This window comes from Hordeum vulgare, chromosome 5H, assembly GCF_904849725.1.
Source record: "Hordeum vulgare subsp. vulgare chromosome 5H, MorexV3_pseudomolecules_assembly, whole genome shotgun sequence".
NCBI lineage: Eukaryota > Viridiplantae > Streptophyta > Magnoliopsida > Poales > Poaceae > Hordeum > Hordeum vulgare.
Window position 1 is genome coordinate 498,465,200 of NC_058522.1, and position 23,108 is coordinate 498,488,307.

Genomic DNA, 23,108 nt, shown 5'->3' on the forward strand with positions numbered 1-23,108 from the left:
AATTGCCTTAGGTCTTCGTGAGCAAGCAAGTTGGATGCACACCCACTAGTTTTCTTTAAGAGCTTTCACATACTCGTAGCTCTAGTGCATCATTTGTATGGCAATCCCTTCTAATTCACATTGATATCTATTGATGAGAATCTCCACAACTCATTGATATGCCTAGTTAATGTGACTATCTTCTCCTTTTTGTCTTGCAACCTCCACCACACTCCACACCATCTATAAGTGCTATAACCATGGCTCACGCTCATGTATTGCATGAGAGTTGAAAAGGTTTGAGAAAGTAAAGGTGTGAAACAATTACTTGGCCAATACCGGGGTTGTGCATGATTTAAATTCGTTGTGCAATGATGATAGAGCATAGCCAGACTATATGCTTTTGTAGGGATAACTTTCTTTTGGCCTTGTTATTTTGAAAGTTCATGATTACCTTGCTAGTTTGCTTGAATTATCATTGTTTCCACGTCAATAGCAAACTATTGTTTTGAATCTAATGGATCTGAACATTCACATCACATAAGAGGAATTACAAAGGACACCTATGCTAGGTAGCATAAAAGCATAAAAAATTCATTCTTTATCACTTCCCTACTCGAGGACGAGCAGGAGTTAAGCTTGGGGATGCTTGATACGTCTCAAACGTATCTATAATTTTTGATGGTTTCACACTGTTATCTTGTCTTCTTTGGATATTTTATGTACCTTTTATATCTTTTTTGGGACTAACTTATTAATTCAGTGCCAAGTGCCAATTCCTGTTTTTTCTGTGTTTTTGACTCTTTTCAGATCTGATTTTGGAACGGAGTCCAAACGGAATAAAAACCCCGAAATGATTTTTTCCCGAACGGAAGAAGATCAGAGGGCCTCTGGGCCAAGCAAGGTGGGCTCCAGGGATCCCACAAGCTCCCACTCCGCCACCAGGGGGGAGGCGGCGGTGACAGGGCTTGTGGCCTCCCTGGCGCCCCCTGGCCTAGATCCTTGGCCTATATATTCCCAAATGTTCAGCAAAAAATCAGTGGAGCCTCGAAAATACTTTTCTGCCGCCGCAAGCTTCTGTTTCCGCGAGATCTCATCCGGAGACCCTTCCCGGCGCCCTGTCGGAGGGGACTTTGGAGTTGGAGGGCTTCTTCATCATCCTCATCGCCCCTCCAATGACTCGTGAGTAGTTCACTTCAGACCTATGGGTCCGTAGTTAGTACCTAGATGGCTTATTCTCTCTCTTGGATCTTCAATACAAAGTTCTCCATGATCTTCATGGAGATCTATCCGATGTAATCTTCTTTGGCGGTGTGTTTGTCGAGATCCGATGAATTGTGGATTTGTGATCAGATTATCTATGATATATATTTGAGTCTTTGCTGATTTCTTATATGCATGATTTGATATCCTTGTAACTCTCTCCGAGTCTTGGGTTTTGTTTGGCCAACTAGATCTATGATTCTTGCAATGGGAGAAGTGTTTGGTTTTGGGTTCTACCATGTGGTGACCTTTCCCAATGACAGTAGGGGCAGCAAGGCACACATCAAGTAGTTGCCATCAAGGGTAAAAAGATGGGGTTTTTATCATTGGTTTGAGATTATCCCTCTACATCATGTCATCTTGCTTAAGGCGTTACTCTGTTCTTATGGACTTAATACACTGGATGCATGCTGGATAGCGGTCGACGTGTGGAGTAATAGTAGTAGATGCAGAAAGTATCGGTCTACTTGTTTTGGACATGATGCCTATAGATATAATCATTGCATAGATATCGTCACGACTTTGCGCGGTTCTATCAATTGCTCGACAGTAATTTGTTCACCCACCGTCTACTTGCTTTCAAGAGAGAAGCCACTAGTAAACACTACGGCCCCGGGGTCTATTCACATCCATCGTTTACACCTCCGCTTTTACTTTGCTTTGTTACTTTGTTGCTTTCAGTTCTCACTTGGAAAACAATCTATAAGGGATTGACAACCCCTTCATAGCGTTGGGAGCAAGCTTTTGTGTTTGTGCAGGATCTTGTGATACTCCTCCACTGGATTGATACCTTGGTTCTCAAACTGAGGGAAATACTTACCACCATTGTGCTACATCACCCTTTCCGCTTCGAGGGAACACCAACGCAAGGCTCCAAGGCCACGAGGGAAATCCTTTGCATACTTGCCTAGGAAGTCCCTTATGGCGTAGCTGCAGCTGAAGGATTCATGGTGCCGTCGACACGACTATTCTTGGCGTCGTTGCAAGGGAAGCACAGCTGACATCAGGTACTAAGTACCAAAAGGTAATAAGCTTCTCAAACTTCACTTTCACGTATCACCGTGGAGAACTCAAACCGATGCAACTAATGCAATGGCAAGAACACACTAAGTGGCCAAGTCCCTCACACTCAAATCCCTCCACAACAACAAAAGCTATGGAGAAATATGAGAGGAAGAACAAGGAGCTCACAAAGGACTCCAAGATCCAGATCCAAGGGGTTCCCCTCACATAGAGGAGAAAGTGATTGGTGAAGATGTGGATCTAGATCTCCTCTCTCTTTTCCCTCAAGAACTAGCAAAAATCATTGGAGGGATTGAGAGTTAGCAAGATCGAAGAAGGTCAACAATGGGGGGAGAACACGAGTTCAACGGATAGATCAGTCCAAGGGGGAAGAAGACCACCTTTATATAGTGGAGGAAGGAATCAGACCGTTACCCCCACTTACAGCCCGCGCACAGCAACACTACCGCTGGCGAGGCATGGTACTACCGCTGCCTCTAGCGGTACCACCGCTGGCGAGGAGCGGTACTACCGCTGCCCCTAGTGGTACTACCGCTGGCGAGGAGCGGTACTACCGCTTGGCCACGGTAGTAAAGATATTACTGTCGAGCCTACCACAGCTTGGAAAAGTATTCGCAAAAAGTTCGACAAAGTACAGCCACTCAGAGAGAGGTACTACCGTCCCGAAGCAGTACTACCGCCCACCTGGAGCGGTACTACCGCCCACCCGAAGAGGCACTACCGCTAGGGAGCGGTACTACCGCTTGGCACAAGCGGTACTACCGCTCGCCACTGAAGCAGCCATAACTTTCGCATACGAGCTCCGAATCGAGCAAACCCAACTTGTTGGATTCAGGACGACAAGAGCTATCCTCTTAAGACCATGTAGATATGAAAATGTCAATGATATAGAGATGTGAGACCTCTATGAATGAAGAACCGACAAAAACTCCAACATCAAAAACATCATAGAAGATGTATATGGACTCCGTTTTCGATGAACTCGAGCTTGTCATGAAGATGACCATAAGCTCTACAACTCACAAAGAGGAACACCAAACAAGAACCAAGAAGTATGATGCAAGGATGCAAATGGTTTGAGCTCTCAACTAACGATACAATCGAGCTACTCACCTGAGCGCCCCCCTTGACAGTACGACAATCTATCCTAAAACAGAAAACCTATCAAGGGCAAACCTATACCTTGCACCTCGTCCTCTTGAGCTAGATGACGATGATCTTGGCTTCCTCAAGATGGACCACCTTCTTGATTGCGTTGTCTTGATGAAGACTAGTTGATTGCTCCCCCATGCACAACATGGGTGAGCTGCTCTTCAGCATATCTTCACAAGTCCATTGACACCACAATGGACGACAAGCTTCAAACATGATATCTTCGTGTTGATCCACTTGAACTTGCACACCGCAATCTTGATGACGATCACCACTTGAAGTCATCCTTCATGGGTTGTATGAGATCTTCCTCTAGACGCAAGCCTATGGAAATACACCTAACCCCACATAGAACTCTCACGAAGACCATGGATTAGGACACAAACACGTAATGGACAATGCTTAGCATACCATGGGATCACTTGATCCCTCTCGGTACATCTTGTACGCTTTGTGTGTGGATAATCATGATTTACTCTTTGTCTGACAATCTTGATCAACCTTGTGTCTCTATGACCATTCTTTGGATAATACCTTGAATACCACCTTGGTCATCATATAAACTCCTTGAACCCAACAAATGGACTTCAAGAAGTGCCTATGGACAAATCCTATAGATATAACTTAAGGCAACCATTAGTCCATAGGGATTGTCATCAATTACCAAAACCACATATGGAGAAATATGCTCTAACACCCACATATATATAAAGAAGGAGTAAATGGTGTTTTAGACATTCTGTACCCAAGCAAGGACTAATCATAAAGAAGTATCACATCGATGCATACGGAGGACACCATGTTGGAGGCAGGACTGTTCATAAGGTATTGCAATCTAGGTTTTATTAGCATACTATCTTCAAATATGCACATAAGTTTGTCCTATCTTGTGATGAATGTCAAAGAATTGGTAATATTGGTACATGTCAAGAAATTCCTATGAATTATTCACTTATTATTGAACATTTTGATGTCAAGGGCTTTGATTATATGACACATTTTCCTTCCTCTACTAGTTATACTCATATTTAAGTTGTTTTTGATTATGTTGCGGAGTGGGTGGAAGCTATACCAACTAGTAGTGTTGATCATACCACTTCTATTAAAATCCTTAACGAAGTTATTTTCCTGATGTTTGGAATCCCTAGATATTTAATGACTGATGGTAGTTCACATCTTATTCATGGTGCATTCTATAAATCCCTAATTAAATATGATGTAAATAATAGAATAGCATCACCTTATCATCCTCGGTCTAGTGGGAAAGTTGAATTAAAAAATGGATAAATAAAATTATCTTACAGAAGACTGTTAATAGATCTAGAAAGGATTGGTCTAAGAAACTAGATGATACATAATGGTCATATATAACTGCTTATAAAAATTATATGGGTATGTCCTTGTATAAGATGGTTTATGGAAAATCATGTCATTTTCCTCTCAAGATAGAACATAAATCTCATTGTGCAATTAAGGGACTTAATTACATTTTAAACTTATCGGTGAAAAGAGTTTATTTGATATTAGTTCTCTAGATGAGTGGAGAACACAAGCTTATGAAAATGTCAAGTTATTTAAAGAAAAGGTTAAAAGATGGCATGATAAAAGAATTCAGAAACAAGAATTTAATATCGGCGACAAAGTCCTCTTGTACAATTCTCGTTTTAGATATTTAACATGCAAACTTCTCTCCAAATGGAAAGCCCCCTACATCATCGACGAAGTTTACCGTTCTCGATCCATCAAGATCAATAATGTCAAAGGAAACAATCCAAAGTAATTAGACCGGAGGAACATCTAGAAGAAACCATCTCGAACACTCTAGAATCCCGAAAAAGGAATATGCATGTGATGGTAAGTAAACCGACTCTAAATATTCCGTAAAAATATATTCAGTCAGTTTTGGAATGTTAGATTTTTTGGGGAAAAAGAAATAGAGGAGAAGGTCCACGATGATACCACAAGGCAGGGGATGTGCCCTACCCCCTTGGGCACACCCTACCCCCTTGTGGGTCCATCGTGCACCTTCCCGACTCTATGTTCCTTTCGTATGCTTGTCCCGTAAGATAAAAATTTACTATATATACCGCTTGCTATTTTGTCCACTGTATTGCATGTTACTCATATGTTCTTGTTTCGGGCTATTTTTCTGTCAGGGTTTCAATCTCCCAGGCATCATGTCCTCCTCGTCCTCCAACAACGTGGGGGCGACACTTGTTTGCTGCAAATAGAGGTGGAAAGAGAGCCAACGGGGGAGGTCACGATTGAGGAAGGCTCAGGATACTCTATTGAGGTGCAACCTCCCGCATCGGAGTGAGGCACCCTTGTTGGCATCTCCACCACTCCTAACCCAAGTCAAGCCATGGGTGAAGCCAGCCGGTTCAAGATGTAACACACTTCGAGGAGGGCCCTAGGCATATTACATGGAAACGACTTTCATAACTTAATTCATAACTACGGGGTTGAGAATACTTCTCGCATGCATATACCTTCCTATTGGGATATCTCTCGCCCCACTGAAAGTAATGCAGGAAAAAGCTCTCGGGACTTGAGAATAAGCACATAATGGTTGGAATTCAAAATAATGGTGCCATGATCCAACACCTTCTTCGTGAGATCCAGAGCCTGAAGGAGCTTTTGCTAAAATTTATGGAGGACAAAGCCACCACTTTATCACCACAATCATCATCAAAGAAGGAAACTTGAGTACACTGGTATGGGCACCACCCTTAGCTTGTTCCAAGCTTGAGGAGCTGCCAAGGTATCGTATCACTATCGCTTTTATCATTACTATCTATTTTAATTTGGCCCTTAATTATTTCATGAATTAGAAGAACAAAGATTTTGCATGAATTAATTTTCGAGTGCTTGCTTCGTGATCATTCTATCTATGTAATTGTGTGTGAGAGTTATATAATAAACAATAGTATGAGTTTCATTGCTTTACTTTCATGTTGCAATCTTAGAAAAAATAATAAAAGTTCATATGCTAATCCCATGGGAGTAATAACTTAACAAATAAGGAGTATAATTGGTAAGATTTATTGCAAGTTAACAAACATAACATTAGTCATTGATGCAATGTAGCGGCCGGTTTTTGGGAATAAAATTTCTAGAAAATAGGCCCATGTGTTCATCAGCCCCAGGATTACTGTTAGCCGGTGAACAAAATTTCCAAGCGAATACAAAATTTGGTTACAAGACCATGAAGGTCCATGGGGTTAGAAAAAATGTCTAAAGGCTGACGGCGGAAGCGACTCGTGAAATCTCTAGTGCCCATGGGGCTCCATTCCGAGAGGAACAGCTGACCTGGATAATTCCTATCTCATAAGGTTGCTATCCTCGACTCTCGGGTTCCAAGGTCTGCTATCATCGTGCTCCTCTCCAAACACGCAATCTGGCCAAGACAATATCCACGAACAAGCAAATGAGTACTTTGAATATACTCGCAAACATCAAGAAAGCACATAAGTTAAAGGAGGTGAGATGCATGCACAAACATTTTAATACCACCTGATATGCCACAAGACTAAATTCATGGATGTAGTTATGCAGTTAAAACATTTCTACTCATGATGTATAAGCAAGCAAAGTAAAAGGGAAATAATTAATTTAAATGTGTCGATCGGGCTTTCGAGGCGACGCCTCGTAAGGACACGGACTATAAGCCACAGTCGGGCGTCTGGACGACACCATATAGAGGGCTTATAATGAGATAATGACGGGTGTGCCGCAGTTGGGTGTGTGGGGCGACGCCACAAAAGGGGATTATTAAAATGTAATAATGATGAAATATGTAATAACATGCATGCCACAGTAAGGCGTCTAAGCGACACCACAGAAATATATGAAAGTATTAGCAGTTGCCACAGTCGAGCGTCTATGTGACACCATATAAAGGGCTTATATGAAAGTAATAATGATTGCCACAGTCGGGTGTCTACGCAACACCATAGAAAAGGGCTTATATGAAAGTATTGGCAGCTCCCACAGTCGGGCGTCTACGCGACATCATAGAAAGGGCTTTATATGATAATAATATCAGTCGCCACAGTCGAGCGTCTAAGCGACTGTGGTCAGCCTCCATCCGTGCTCTTCCATCTCATCCATCTAGTCGATAAAAACTTCTAGCATGCTCTTCCATCTCATCTACAACCTCGGTCACCCGAGCTTTGTGCCATAGTAGTCGCTAAGTTATCATGAGACTCCCACATCAATTCATATATGAAAGGTCGAGGTCCACCTGTGCCTGCATGCACATCAATCAAGCGGAGCAACAAAGGTGCGTGATCGGAGGACGCAGTTGTTTCATGGCTCAACTTTGCTTGTGACATAGCAAGAACCCAATCTGCTGAGGCTACACATTGGTCCAGCCTGACCCGAGTGAAAGTCCCACCTGCCACCTTCTTCTCGAAAGTCCTCGGATTCCCCTTATACCCTATGTCCGAAAGACCACAGGTATCCAGGGCATCTCTAAATGCATCCATGTGAACCTGACTACGTCTCTCAACTCAGTCATGTTCATTGGCGTGAAGCACTTCATTCAAATCTCTCATAGCTACCCACGGGAGCGTACTTGCTATCACAATACCTCTCATCATGTCCCATGTTTTATATTGCTCAGGAACTTGAGCCTCGCCATAAACAAATGTGATGCGGAAGGGAGAAGACGCCAGACTCTCAACTTCCATGTCTATGTGATACTGAGAGTAACCAATAACTTTTGCTTCTATTGAATCTTTCCAAAATACACCAAGGCCACCACTCCTGCCTGAACTACCCACTGTTAAACTTTTATTGAACCCTAGAGTGTCTACCAAACTTTCTACTCTTGATCCCTCTAACTGGGTTTCAAGGATACAAAATATAGAGGGGGCAAAATGCCTCGTTAGATCACAAAGCTCTCGAACTGTCGCGGGTTTGCCAGCACTGCAACAGTTTCAACTTATGATACTCATTGAGCCCGGCGGCTCCATCTAGTGAGCCCGCCAAGTTCTTTGTTATTGTTGTCAAGTTCTGTTTAGCATCAACATTTGCCCTTGATCTCTTTGGGTCCCTCTTCAGTGGTGGACTGGCTATTGAGGAGCCATGAGAGATTATAGCTAGTTGGTTGTTATGATGACTCTTCCCCATCTGCTCAGTACTAGCTCCACCCCCTTCGATCACACTCCTGTTTGTCTCTTTTCATGTTGGTATCCTTCATGTCAACATCGTTCAGGTCACCCGCCAGGTCCTCATCCATATCCTCCCTTCTTGAATTGTCCCATCCTCCACTGCGTCCTCCTCGGCGACCTCCCCTACGGCCACGCCCCCTGCCTGGGCCGCGACCTATCCTCATGAACCATTCAGCTCTGAATTCCTTGAAAATCAAGGTTGACGGAGGGTGAACCCCGCTGCCGTGTTCCTTGTAGATATGCCCTAGCATACCGCACACATCGCACTAGTTAGGCAACTTCTCATGCTTCACCTTATAGATTTGGCGTTCTGAATCCCGTATCATGGACCCCGCGTTTTTGAGTGGCTTCGTGACATTGATTCGGACCCACACACGGTAGAAATTACTCGTGAAATCTTGGGATGGGGATTCACAGAACAACACCTCTCCCACCTTGGCTGCTAGTGCAGGAACTAGATGGGGCATAGAGGTCAGAGACGTCATGGATCTGAATCCATATCCCTATGGTGTCCAAATTGATCGTCGATGGCTTGGTCACCCCATCATATTCCTTGATGATAACAGCATCGCCTTGGAAGTTCCATGGTCCATCTTGCATCACTCTTTCCCAATCCCCCAAGCATGAGAACTGGATGGTATATAGATTTTCTTCTAGTAGTCTGAACTTTACCTCCTGCCAGATCCCAGGCCGCACGCATGTTTCTAAAAAACCATGTCTCGCTATAGTTTTTTTCAGAGTGAACCCTATCCAGAGCTATCCAACGTGTCGCCGCCGATGGAGCATCCTTCTCGTCGAAGATGACGTCATCCAGATCCTCTTCATGCAGCACCAATTCCTTTATCATCCTGTCAACGTCGCTGATCTCAGCTATCCCGATGCGTCTCCCGAATCCATGAGAATTCCTAACCTGGCGAAGATCGATCGGGTTTTGTTGGTGGAACCTTAAGTCCGTCGCTACCCACGCAAACCAGCCAGGTCCCGTCGTGATCGCAAGATCATCAGCGGAGCGCAGGGCTGAGAACCGCGGGAGATCGACGGCAAGGAAGCTCAGAACCTCATCGGCAACACAATCGCCTCCGAAGGAAAGAAACCCTAGCGTGAGGGAAAAAGATTTTAGGAGCTATGTGCCGGTAAACATTTTTTTTATAACTGGAATAGAAACTGGCTGCTCAGCTGGGCTGTTTGGGCTGCTGGCCCGGTAGGCTGCTTCGCTAGCACGCTCTCCCTCTGCCGCCGGACCTCCTCTTGCCGCGCGGCGGTCCTCTCCTCTCGGCCCCAGCTCTCTCCCCCGTCCGCGAAAGCGACAATCAGCTGCGGCGGCCCGAATCCAGGGTGGGGCAGATCTGCTGCGCTGCTCTGGTCGGTCGGCTATGAAGAATGGAGCGGAGGCGGGCGGCGGCAAGCCGGAGTACAGCATCATCGTGCCCACCTACAACGAGCGCCTCATCGTCGCCCTCATCGTCTACCTCATCTTCAAGCACCTGCCGTAACCACCCTGCCTTTACCCCACCTGGTTTGCTTGCCCGTCTGCTCATCCTCTTTTACTTCTCCCAGTAAGTAGTTGAGATCGTTATCTTTGTAGGGAGGAGGGCGTTCGTGATCCAGAATTCCAGATGGGTTTATAGCCGGCTCATATTTTTCCTGTTTGTAGATAAACTTGGGCGTTGACAGTGATCGAAATCTTTGTTTACAAGTTACTGCTAATAGCTCTGGGATTCTCCACTCACGCAGTGCAACTGTATAACACGCTTTTGGGACTAATTATTATGTTGGATTCAGGCCATGAGATATGATCACTGTCGCATCTCATCATGTGTAGCTGCCAAATGCTGGTGGGGCCGTGGTCAGCTGAATTTAGTCCCTGTTGTCCACTTGATATTGTGAGAAGATCTCTCAGACATAGATCAAGGTGACAGCGTCGAAACTAGTTTCCTGTTCATGTTATTTGTCCAAGACCAGGCAGTTTTCCAGAGTTATCCAAAGTATGCCTGGCCTGTCAGTGCGCGCAGCTCGTTTCAGTTAACACTTGACACTGTTTATATCCTAGATGACATTCATCATAGTGCATCCGGGGCTAGTGTTGATTGATTGCCGCAAACTGTATTTTATTAGTCATGTCAACTGGTTGACAAGAGTATACCATCTTATTTTGAGACTGAAGGACCTAATTTTGCGTAGGGCTTATCTGTAATGGTTCTTTTAGAATCCATCACACAACAAATTTATTGTAATATCCAGCATGTTTTCTGTTGCTGTTGTCCACTCGTAGTATTTGGTCAGCATTACAACCTGTTTCGTTGCTTCTGTGTACTCATATTATCTCGTTGGCATAATTTGGTGTGTTTCAAACGGCAAGGCTGTTGCATTTGTTTTACTAAACTTTAACTGATGATGCAACTTTCTACTGTAGTGATTCCAAGTTCGAAATTATTATTGTGGATGATGGAAGCCCTGATGACACTCAAGACGTTGTAAAGCAATTGCAGCAATTATATGGTGAAGATCGTGTTGTAAGTAATTTAACAAACATGCTGATGTACGAGCTAATATGTATATATATGTGGTATGGATTTTGGTTATTTATGACTTACCACAATATCTTTTATCTAATACCAGCTACTGCGAGCTAGACCAAGGAAGCTAGGACTTGGTAAGCTTAGCTGCCCATTTCTACGTATGGTGAATGTTATGCTTGATGTTCGTGTTAACGAACTACTGTAAAAATTCAGGTACTGCATATATGCATGGACTAAAGCATGCCTCAGGGGAGTTCGTTGTTATAATGGATGCAGATCTATCTCATCATGTATGATTCTTCACTTTTCTTCTCTGTTATTTGGCATATTAAGCTATTTAAATGGTTCCGTTTCTTTTAGTTACTGATGATTCCTTTTTCTATTCTGAACAGCCAAAATATTTGCCAAGCTTCATCAGGTGAGAAACATATGCTCAATGATGCTTTTGAATTTATCCAGAAAGAATTATTTGATTCATAGCATTCTATTTTATTTTATTGAGGAAACTGGCAGGAGCACTGCCTATTCTCTGTCAGCAGAAGAGAAAAACATAATTGTAGTGGGTGCTCTTTTTTCAACAGTAAAACCAGAGAGTTCGCATGCAGACTACTGCCAACACTGAATTGCACACTTCCACTTCATAGAGTCGCTCCTGTCGGGATCAATCAAAGTCCTCATGAGGCACACAACACAGACCAAAAGATGCCACCAAGGTGGACGGGCACTCGTTCTGGCCACCGTGAAAATCCAATTCTCACCTTCTCATACCTTCTCTTTTTCCTGGCTGCCAGTTTGTACAGGCCCAAGGTGCAGTTGCAAAGAGGGATCCTCCAACCCAATTGCTCTGCTGCATAAGATGCAAGGGTAGCACCACCGTCATGGTGGCGCCTCCACTTGATTGCTCACTTTCGCTCTCGCTCTGCCGCTGCATCCCTTTCTTTCTTGGATCATCTATCTATATGTGTTCTTGTATGATTTGTTTCTAGATAGATACAGATTATAATTGTGTGGCAGTGAAGAGAAAATGAAAGGCCAGTCTTACAGCTGCTTCCCAGACACGAATAGATCCTCTCGTTATTGTCCTGGGGTGGTAGTAGCATGATGTGATATGATTCGGCGAAAGGTTTTCTCTGAGCCATTTCCCCCTAGTCTTTACAGAGACTCTCATGGGCACGTACACTGCCCTACTGTATGCTTTCAAATATTGTGTACATTTACAACATAATTGTCTATTTAATCTGTTCTGTTTTGACTATTCTCTTTGGCAAAATACGTCTTAATTAACCAGTTTGCTCTTGTCAGGTCTAGAAATGGAATCTTGGCTAACCAAGCCACATATATGTATTAGTTGTTTGGTTTAATGGCTGAAACTATTTCAGTGATGTAGGCATGTAGGCATGTAGCTGAGCTCTCCAAGGCCATCGGTCAAAAAGTAAATGTTAGTCAGAAGAACGTATGTACAGTAACTTCTCTTTTAACCATATTCCATCATTGACCAGGAAGCAAAAGGAAACCGGCGCTGACATTGTAACTGGCACCCGTTATGTTAGCAACGGTAGTGTCCATGGTTGGAATCTTATGCGTAAGTTGACTAGCAGGGGAGCGAACGTCTTAGCACAGACGTTGCTACGACCCGGAGCTTCTGATCTGACTGGATCATTTAGGTGTGCCTCAATTTTTTATATGAATAGAACAAGGCCCTTGCAATTGCTGTTATTTGACACATCGCCAATTTCCTAGGCTATATAAGCGAAGTGTTTTGGAGGATGTTATCTCCAGCTGCGTCAGCAAGGGCTATGTATTCCAAATGGAGATGATTGTCAGGGCTACTAGGAAAGGCTATCACGTCGAAGAGGTTATCCATTTCACACTGACCCGTTTCCATTTGTGTAAGGCTGGATTGAAGTATCTTGGTTTTGGTAGTTATAAATTTTGCTTGTCATGTCCAGGTCCCGATAACTTTTGTCGACAGGGTCTTCGGAATCTCAAAGCTTGGTGGATCCGAAATTGTTGGATATTTGAAAGGCCTTGTGTATCTGTTGCTCACAACATAGGGGAGACAACATGGTAGATGCTTGACCGACTCCTGTTAGAGTGTTTTTCCTCTTATGTTGTCACAGCTTGAGTTGCATAAATTTTGCTAACATTCTCAGATTTACAATTGAATTATGTATAGTTTTCACACTGGTTGGTTACTTGTGAATGGGTGGACAGCACATAAACAGAGGACAGGAAACGTGAGAACATTCCATATGTTTAATTCAACCGATCCTAAGGGTGTACTCCCTCCGTTCCTAAATATAAGTCTTCTAAAAGATTTCACTACGGACTACATACGGATGCATATATACATATTTGAAGTATAGAGATGAATGATCGTCCATATCCCTGGAGTTGTATTACATCAAAGGATCTGCCTAGGAATCAGTCCCAGAAAATGTAACCACGATAACTACTCGTCAAAAGGTCACACTAACTTACATCCTTCCTTATCTAAAGAAAAAAACTTACATCCTTCCTTCTCAATCTTCTCTTTCTCTTTTTCTAACTTCTATAAGACCATTTACAAAGCAAGGTGCTTGTAAAAAAAAATCTGAAGTACCCATTTTTCTTGTTTGAATGGCAGAGGTTGTGCTTTAAAATACGCACTGATGCTCAAGAAGAAATCGGTTTATAAATAAGCACATCTCCTAGCAACTTGCATTGTATAAGGCCTAAAGCACCCAAAGGAAGTCCGAATGCATTTCAGAAGCTGCACAATGACAATACAGCAAATACCAGAGAGCAAAATGACTAAGAAATTATTAGAAACACAAGCTGCTACCACATGCATTTTAGGTATGTAGGAGTACCAAACAGCATACACTACAGATGACCAAGTTAAGCCCACAACTATTGCCTACAATTCCCCTCTATCCGAACCTGCATTCTATCATCAGCGGGTACTGCAATGACTTCCTTTCAGCCAATAATGAATGATCTATTGAACTAAACCAGATTTACGTATAGCCAATAATCAAGAGGAGCCAAAGGTTTCCTTACTCATCCTTCATTCTTTACGTCACCTAAATGACAAATATCACACCTAATTATCGAGTCACATTGAAGGTTACAAATGAGAGGGTCAATTTTTTAGTCTGCTGGGTACAATGATGTTTCAACACAAATGAACGAATTTGAGTTTGGTCATTGAGCAAAGATTTTCTTAGCCAAGATGATTTATAGTTGCCACTTAGGAACTAAGCATCCCACATTCCACTGCCAACAAGTATCAACGGTAAAAGAGGGGGGAAGGGGCCCCATGAATTCATATAGAGCTGATCTGCAGCCGCTGTGCGAATTACACTACCTCAGTACCAAGGTACATAAATGGACATAATGATTTGCATTGCATGCACCGAGGCCGTGACGCAGAATCTAGCTAGGTCTACTACCCAATTGGATGGCCGTTCCAAAGCACTCTACAAGATAATACGCCATGTCATAAGGCCAGAACTTGAGACTTGAGGTCGATTCCGTTGAATATGAATGTTCCATTCAGCGGCACAAACTGCTTGGTCACCAGCTGGACAAAGGGCGAAACGACTTGTTAGTAAGGTACAACAACATAATCTCCTGGTTATATCTAGCTCGATAAGGTTGGTGAAGAAAAGGGCATACCTTAATTACTTCCTGGGAGGCCACTCCGCCAATAAAGGCAGCGACAGGGTGAATCTCTGCACCCGCAAACCGGCACACTTCAGCAATCAGGTCTTCAGACAAGGATGATCCCTTCAAACCCATGTCACTTAGCACCGAGACAGCAGCCTCCTTCAGCCTAGGAACATCCTCACCAATCTCACTAGTGAATCCAGTGCTTAATCAGTATTTTAAAAACATTAAAAGCATGATATCACAATTATCGCCATAAGTGAATGCACATCCTTGTCATGTACCTGTCGAATTGTCCAGGTAATCTGCTGTAGTTGGCAGCAAGCCGGTCAACAGCACGAAGCAGAACATAGAAGTTCATTGCGAAACTGCATCAATAGAATCGCTTGTCATTTGAGAAGCCAATAAATTTACATAATAAAAAAGTAATGCAAATAAACCAGACCTAGCAGCTCCAACATAAAGTCACACAATATTCAAAGTGCATGATCATCAGACATAAACCCATGTGTGCACAAAACTTGCAATGCATTTTGCAATATGGTCAACAATGGCTGAAAAAACATTTACTTGCATCAAGAAAAAAACTAGTGCTGATATCAAGAACAAGCAAATGGAAATGTTCTGCTCTAGATACCCACAAGAAGGGCCACCATAGTATCTGTATACAGTAGTTTCACAAACAAAAAAATGCTTTACTGCCTTTAAAAAATATAATTCTACAACATTTTAGAATTGCCTAGTTCTACACTGACATGTTTGTCAGCAGATGTTCTACATATGATAAATAACAATATTGCAGAACATGAAAGTAGTACTATGTTGATTACAGCTGAAGAGATGAAACAGAAACATAAGAGTAATAGATGGCTGACCAACTGTCTTCGTCGGCGAAGTACTTTTGAACTTCAGATAGGACTGGGGAGCTAAACTCCTCCTCCAGACTGCGGTATCTACAGACCTAGACAATAGAAATCAGTAAACAACGGGAGCACATATAGTTGATCCAAAAGACATGTGACAAGAAATTTAAAGCAGAAGTTGCACTGCCAATAAGACTTGAATGTCCTGTGCAACCTACACTTATTAGAGGGGAATCTACAGTAGTCGTAACAGCTAAATTTGTTTGAACAAATGAATGAGCAGTAATTGGCATATCATTTGTATGAACCTAAAATTTAAAACTCATTATCAAACATGGGAGTGGATAACAGAAAACTGAAAGGTTTATCCATCACTATACCGAACTATCTATCACAATTATCAAGGCTTCATGCAATGAGATGTACTTATAGTAATCAGAAAAGGAAGTTACAAATATATATGCCATGAAGATAGCATCTTACTTTGAGTTTTCTAGTGTTTTTGCAAAATGTTTTGATACATGCCCTTGAAATAGAATCAGGGTCTCTACCAATTCGCTTCAAAATACTCTTCACACGATACTCCATGGCAAGACAATCAGATTCCGCCTTAGCTTGGTAAATCTTTTGTAGGCTTACATAATACCTGCATTGGTCAGAAAGCATACACTTAAGAAGATTCATGTAATAGAAGATACAGTTGTGGCAATAAACTTGAACCTGAGGGATGATAGTTGCAAGAAACTGACTCGGTAAGTGATGTCATATCAGGTATTGTTCCCTCGAGAGGTAGTTCGCCATTGCCCTCATTTGCAATAAATTCCTGTAAAACAGAAAGAAGGCAATGCAACTTAAGAACTGGAAAACCGTGCTAAGAAATAAATGATTGCACAAAATATGTGCAAAGGAAACCCTGTGTCTTCACCAGGTAACAGTTGTGGACAGTTTCCGAATAGTCCATGCATTCATTTCTTAAAACAGCTACCTGTGTTTAGCACGCATAGGCTTACATTGCTCTAATGCGGCCTCTCCAGTAATACTACATCCGTCCGGGTTTGTTAGGCCTCCTCTTATTTGGGCTAAAGTTTGACCATAAATTTAACTAATAAAATATAAACAATATGCCATAAAAATAATATTATGGGAAACATCTTTCAAATACAAATTCAACAATGTATTTTTTGTATCATAGTATAATTTATATTTGTGTTAGTTTATAGATGGTCAAAGTTCGACCTAAAATACAAGGGGGCCCAATAAACTCGGACACAGGTAGTAATTCATATGTGGTTTTAGCTAATAAAAAACAAGTTATGAACCACCTATCAATCATCCTCGTCCGCTGAGGCTTCTAGCTAGAACTACTTCAGACTTTGGCTTTTAAATAATTGTAGCATAAATGCAGTTATAAGTATATCAGTATCATAGAGTAAACTCCCAACCTCCACACCCACCCACACACACAGAAGAAACTTTCTGAACTTGTGTCAACAATATCAAAGGGTATCTAGTGATTGGTATTTCAAACAACAGTGCAGTGACAAATGAATTAGTATTCATCCACAAGGAGACCATATAACCACTATGATGTGAATCATAATGAAGGTACCTTCAAAGAAGCAACTAAAACCCAGAAATCCGAAGAAGAAAAATTAACTTCAGAGGAGCTATCATCGATTATCTGACGGATTTCATCACCTAGCAGAAAACGATCATGGGTCAGAACTATCAATTCGACACAGGAGCACTTATTTTCTATACAAATAATAACAGAACAAACACATCATCTAGAAATAAGACTATTCAAGTAAATTCATGAAGCATATATATTTGTGAAAGGAGTAAGTGGCAGATTCTTTTCAAGAATACATGTCATAAATAGTTTCAGATGGCATGTGGCTGCCATTATTTTCATGACATCTTAGTGCGCTACCATCAGGTGACATAACATGAATGGTACTGTTTCCCTGCCAAATCTATCATACATACCAATATGAGCTGACAGCAACGCCATGGTAATGATTAAGAAAAGGATAGCGAACAGCAAATGAACTTTTATTCATATACAGTTCGAACTGACAAGCATGTGACTGTGAATACCCTAGCAAATGCTTGTACCAGAAATATCAGGTGACAATACTATTATCTTTATAGTATAGTCAGATGGTACTCAAATATTGCAGTTGCTGCTCTGCAACAGCACCATACACTGACAAAGCAGGTTATCTTTGATCAACCACCTCAAATCACAATTACCAAACTATCACACAATATCTATAATAACAAAGCCAAAGAAAAGCCTGAGTTATAGACTGACTAAAGAAATCCACCTAAGCTGCATACCATACATACTGGCCTGACTGGGCTTAGCAACTACTCCCTCCGTTCCTAAATATAAGACCTTTTAGAGATTCTAATATGGGAGCAAAATGAATGTATGTACACTTTAGAATACGTCTATATACATCCATATGTAGTTCATAACGGAATCTTTAGAAGGTCTTATATTTAGGAACGGAGGGAGTAGTTATGTCCTTATTGGACAAGTCTACCCTATAGCAATCTGGTTTTGCTTGGTTCCGAAACATAATTACTTTTTTACTTTATTTTTATTTTCCAGATAGGTTCTTATTCTCAAAAATCCATAAATTATTTCATGTTTAAGATTCAGCAAAATATGTGAAAATATACTAATTCAAATGCAGACTATATGTACAAGTTTAGTGTGAAGAAGTTTTGAGGTTGCCACATAGGTCACACTCATTAAATATGTCAAGCATGGTGTTGGGGTCGCATTAATTCAATTATTCAAGTAGTTTTGCTGTATGGTACTAAGAAAAGCAAGCGGCAAATCATGTTGAAGTTACATTCATAAAAGCAACTATAGAACTGACTTACTGATTCCTGGAGTTACTGAGACTTTATATGAAGATTCTACAGCTTCTTTATAATTGTCTTCATCTACGTTAAGCATATGGGCTCGAATTAGGTCCTGACAAAAACAGTAGCTTGGTCAACAACCAGACAATCCTAGAAATATGTTAAATTTGTCGTCCATCAAACCGAAAAAATCATGTACCTTAAATTCCCTTTTCTCTTGCCTGGTCGAAGGTAACTGCCCATCATGCGCATCTGCCCATTTTTCTGCAAGCCTCACAAGGATAACAATGTATGGAGTATGCTTGTGCACAACAGGATCTTTGTCGCATATATCGATTGACTTTGCAAACCTGAAAGTCAGTAGAAAGTCAGCAGCAAATATTTTCTTGAGAAATGAGACGATTAACATGCAACTTGTTCTGCAAACAACAGAGAAATGAATATATTCTTACTGTTTGAGTTCGGTCCAGGGATTGTGCAACCGTAAGTCATCCAAAGAGTGGTCCGGTTTTGATTCTATAACACAGTGCTCCTAATAATACATTACAAGAAAAAACTGTCAACTTTCTCAAAATGATTTGGCCCATAACTTCTCCCAATATGGTTAGACGCTAGTGTATAGTGATGTTAACAAGCCATACGAACAAATGCTCAGCCGCTCAGGTGGCAATGTATCAAATAAGCAAGAATTTACAATTACCAGTCCTTGTAACTGTGATACAATGACATCATGATAATTTGGTATATGGAGGCACTAAACATATTTTTTGGCTTAAGATAGATATAGTAAGTACCTTGATGCTGACCCTGACAAGCCCAGTTAGACCATATGAACGGGCAGCAACCAACACGATATTTGCACTCCTGCAGATACTATCTAATTTCAATAAAGAACTCTCCGGAAGCTGCAGTAGTGAAAACTTGGTATTAGTAACTTTAGTTAAGAGGCGCAAACTGCATAAAGATGTTTTTTGCCCAGAAATAGGCTAAACGACTTCAACAGCAAACTAGGAAACTCTTGTAGCATCTACATTCGACAAAATACAGGAGATCAAAACTATAAACCAGGTTTGCTGCTAACTCGCTAGCAGTGACATACCAAAGATATGAATCATCGGTCTACTCAATAAACCATCAATTGCAAAAATGGCCAGATAGGTAGTACCCGAATCACACAATATTCCAAAACTATGCACCCAGTAGTTAGTAGATCATTATGGGAACATTAAACCAAATTTTAATTTAATGCTAATTCAGATGCCTGATTTTTTCTGCAAAAATGCTACACCTACGAATTCCTACATAAATCACTTACAAAAGCAGGTTTCTTTTCCTAACTGCCACTAATCTCCCCCCTGATTTTCAGGGTGCGGCCCTGTGCAAGCCAATCAAAAAAGCCCACATCAGCACCTACGTAAACTTTCGTAGAAAACTTTACGTAAGTCTAGCAAAGCTCTTTTTTCTGTTGGTAATTGATGTACAGTGCAATAAAATTTTGACACAAATGAAAATTCCTCTAATGTACTTGTCGATAATTTTACTTGTAAAAAAATTCGTGCGGCCAGCATGTGATGAGCAGTTTACTTGCGTATCTGCATAAGTTGATGAAATGCCCATGGCAGTTGACCTTAAGTAGTCACTTTATGTTTTTGACATCAAATTATGGTAACCCCATTTGGTTGAACAAACCTCCAAATCCACAACCCAAGATTTTAATCACTAGATCTTTTGGCTTCACAGAAATCACAAGTATTCATTCAGCAAAAAAATCTACACAGAAAGCACCAGCATGTTAATCGCTGATTTTGCGGCTTATCTGGAGAGTATACGAAAACACACCTGGGTAGCAATGATAACAGTGAACTGGGAAAAGAATGAAGGGTTTGTATCTATCATTGTTGCTGGAGACTCCTCAACATACTTGGCTTTCACAGCATCATTGAGCTCTTGTAGGAACGAACATATAGATTTTGCTCTTGATTGACCCAAGCACCCTTCATCCACTGAACATAGATATAGATCAATCAGTAAATATGAGTGTCATAATTTTAGGAAATGAATTCAGGAACATAAAGGACTGCATAGCAAAGGACTTGCACAAAAAATTGTTTCCCAGGTCCGATTGTTCGACTTTGGAGCCATCAACGACAGTAACACTCCCTATTCCTCCAAGCACAAGGTTCTTCAGCGCTTCAGTTCCGGTAGGGCCACAGTTAAGCAAGCATATGCTAGCCTTCTCCAGTGCAGCCTGTCCTTGATCACCCCATATCCTGTAATTCGAATTGGAAACACCATGTAACTTTCAATATGTGTATATGCGCATCCTTAGATTTCTTAGGGAGTAACTTACACGGGTAATAATAAACGTATATCATAAGACATTGTTGGGGAAAAGTGAAGGGCTGAAGGTCATACAATAGAAAGTGAGACATATTATACTTATAAAGTGAAGCATACGCCATGAATTATAGTTTTGATACGCACTAATCGGCACCAAGGATTTGTAACAGGAAATGTCGTTGCTATACTTGATTGCAAATTGTGCAAATTAAACAAGGGGGCGGGTTAAACTAACAGCTGCAATGGGCTGACAGGCGACAGACACCACAGCTCACGCGCCTTGACAAAATGTCCAGACTACGGGTTTAACATCTGAGCTTTGCAGGGAACTGGGTTGGAAACTTGCAACTGGCTCAGTCAGTGCCCAAGCAACGGTTTTCAGAAACCCAAACAGCAGCAGCTGCCCAGACTCCGCGGCGTCCGAATCTTAGCAGCAGGCCGCACCGCTAGCCGAACCACGGTGGAAGCATAAACCCTAGATCATACGTCGACCCCCTGCCCAGACCGGGCCCGACGAGCACGAGCGTGATTCCATCCGCGGCAGAACCCTAAGCCCCTCGAATCGATGGCGAGCCCTCGGAATCTGGGTACCAATCACGCGGAGATGCGGCCCAGGGTGTGCTGGATGGGAGGGAGGAAGAGGGCCGGCGCGTTACCTGAGCTGGCGATCGTACTTGGTCTTTGGCTCGGCGACGGCGACGGCGGCGGCCATGGCTGCGGAGGCGGCGGTCTCTCTTCTGTGGCTGCGGCCGAGGAGGCGGAAGTGGAAAACCAGGTGGGGGAATCGCGACCCCTCCCTAGCGTGAAAGCTGCACGCCCGATGCGGAGCGGAGGTGGGTGCGGGCGTTTCGCACCAGCTCGTGCGTGCATCCAATTCCAAAGGAACGGCCGGATCACGCGTATCTCTCAGCCTGTCTCAAAGCAAACCTGGCCATATGGGCCGTGTCGCGCGGGCCGGCCCGCGGGTGGGCACCGAATTTTGGCCTGGCATGTGCTGAACTCATCCTCTATTCCTAAATAGCTGCCTCCCACTAGTGAATTTTCCTGGCATACGGTGAAGCCACATCATCTGCTTACATCATCCTCTTATTTTACCTTTTCTGAAAACTTTATCCCAAGCAGGTGTCCTCCCTCTAAGAGCGCCTCCTATCCCACGAACTAACCACGGTAGTGTTCTCATTTACTCCCCTGCATATTGATTCTCCCCTCCCTCTTCACCTTCTCAATCAATTCCCATCCCTCTACAGCCCATCCCCATCGTGCAAGACAACAGGAGTAACGACCGATGCACTTTATCTCCTTTTAAATTGTTGGTGCTGCTCCGTTCCATCGTCTTCAGGACTCCCTCTGGCGCTCCTGATTTTCGTCCTTGGAAAGTCAGCAAGCATGATGTGAGGAATTCGACATCGTCGTCGAAACCCATCATATGTTGGTGCCGTGCGTGATGGCGGGATATATCAGCTAACCTGTTGTCGTCGGCAAGCGTTTCAACCCCTCTTTCATGCCAGGTTCTTCTTGATCAATTCCTCTGTTCCAAGCTTTCCTCTACTTCGCTTCTCTACTGTCACTTAGCATGTTGATTATTTATGCCCTACCTTCCTCGATTATGTTCAAAGAAGAGCCAATGTTCGTATTATGAGTCGCACATGTGTTTACCCATTTTCCTTAATGCATCAGCACGTTATTAGCTAGATTGACCATATAGACACTTTGTTAGACAGTATTGTAGTTGAGTAGCACACAAAATACTAGAAAAGGACCATTATTCATTTTATAAGTTAATCTCTCTGTCATAAATAATGATCCTATACATCTTCCTGTATCGTTTTGTCGAGTTTGTCCTGCAAAAATTGGGCGTGTAGTTGAACATGTGATTAATTTATTACTTTTTGGATTGGCAACCATTGCATTTTCTTGAGGACAAACAAGCTTTCCCTTTCCTACATGTACCTGTATGCTTTTCCGTGTCTATTCATTCTCTTTTGTTATCAATTGAAATAACAACTTTTCTTTGTTTTAGGTCTTAAACTCATCGTATGATACAAAAACTACACAATGTTGTGTTGCATGTGTTTTACATCTTTTATTTTATGTGTTATTCTCACTTAACCAGGTTATGCACTGTTCTAAAGACTGTCATTTTCTGTACCATCCTTTGGAATATGACAGTTGATATTCATAGATCAATTGGATAAGTTGTGCATAATCTAACTTAATCTGGTGGGTGCATATGTTCCGTAGAGGCTGAACCGGTTATGTTCTCA

The 23,108-nt window shown here is 42.2% G+C and overlaps 2 protein-coding genes and 1 non-coding gene across 7 annotated transcripts; 2 read left to right on the forward strand and 1 right to left on the reverse strand.

Annotated features, from left to right (window-relative positions):
- Nucleotides 1–9,757: 9,757 nt before the first annotated feature.
- LOC123400054 (dolichol-phosphate mannosyltransferase subunit 1-like) lies at nucleotides 9,758–13,294 on the forward strand. Of its 3 annotated transcripts, XM_045094450.1 has the most exons (9): nucleotides 9,993–10,080; nucleotides 10,177–10,503; nucleotides 11,005–11,104; nucleotides 11,211–11,244; nucleotides 11,324–11,400; nucleotides 11,503–11,528; nucleotides 12,610–12,774; nucleotides 12,851–12,965; nucleotides 13,060–13,294. In XM_045094450.1, exons 2-9 carry the CDS (start codon nucleotides 10,406–10,408, stop codon nucleotides 13,162–13,164), a joined length of 720 nt encoding a protein of 239 aa, XP_044950385.1. In that variant the 5' UTR covers nucleotides 9,993–10,080; nucleotides 10,177–10,405; the 3' UTR covers nucleotides 13,165–13,294. The 3 variants fall into 3 exon arrangements, with proteins under 3 accessions (XP_044950387.1, XP_044950384.1, XP_044950385.1); XM_045094449.1 differs by lacking the exon at nucleotides 10,177–10,503 and having other exon boundaries at nucleotides 9,776–10,080; XM_045094452.1 differs by lacking the exons at nucleotides 10,177–10,503; nucleotides 12,610–12,774; nucleotides 12,851–12,965; nucleotides 13,060–13,294 and adding an exon at nucleotides 11,692–12,365 and having other exon boundaries at nucleotides 9,758–10,080.
- On the forward strand, nucleotides 12,119–12,249 carry LOC123400611. The gene has a single exon (XR_006610831.1). It is a non-coding gene; the product is annotated as a small nucleolar RNA snoR113 (small nucleolar RNA).
- Nucleotides 13,295–14,299: 1,005 nt separating the features above from the next.
- On the reverse strand, nucleotides 14,300–21,691 carry LOC123400052 (NEDD8-activating enzyme E1 regulatory subunit AXR1-like). 3 transcript variants are annotated; one of them, XM_045094448.1, is made up of 14 exons: nucleotides 21,501–21,691; nucleotides 20,602–20,774; nucleotides 20,344–20,507; nucleotides 19,299–19,409; nucleotides 18,957–19,036; nucleotides 18,704–18,854; nucleotides 18,523–18,616; nucleotides 17,234–17,322; nucleotides 16,374–16,447; nucleotides 16,108–16,270; nucleotides 15,637–15,722; nucleotides 15,046–15,129; nucleotides 14,771–14,951; nucleotides 14,300–14,675 (listed from the first exon to the last, which is right to left on the reverse strand). In XM_045094448.1, the coding sequence occupies exons 1-14, from the start codon at nucleotides 21,554–21,556 to the stop codon at nucleotides 14,592–14,594; spliced, it is 1,590 nt and encodes a 529-aa protein (XP_044950383.1). In that variant the 5' UTR covers nucleotides 21,557–21,691; the 3' UTR covers nucleotides 14,300–14,591. The 3 variants fall into 3 exon arrangements, with proteins under 3 accessions (XP_044950383.1, XP_044950382.1, XP_044950381.1); XM_045094447.1 differs by having other exon boundaries at nucleotides 14,771–14,966; XM_045094446.1 differs by having other exon boundaries at nucleotides 14,771–14,927; nucleotides 21,501–21,639.
- Nucleotides 21,692–23,108: the final 1,417 nt, after the last annotated feature.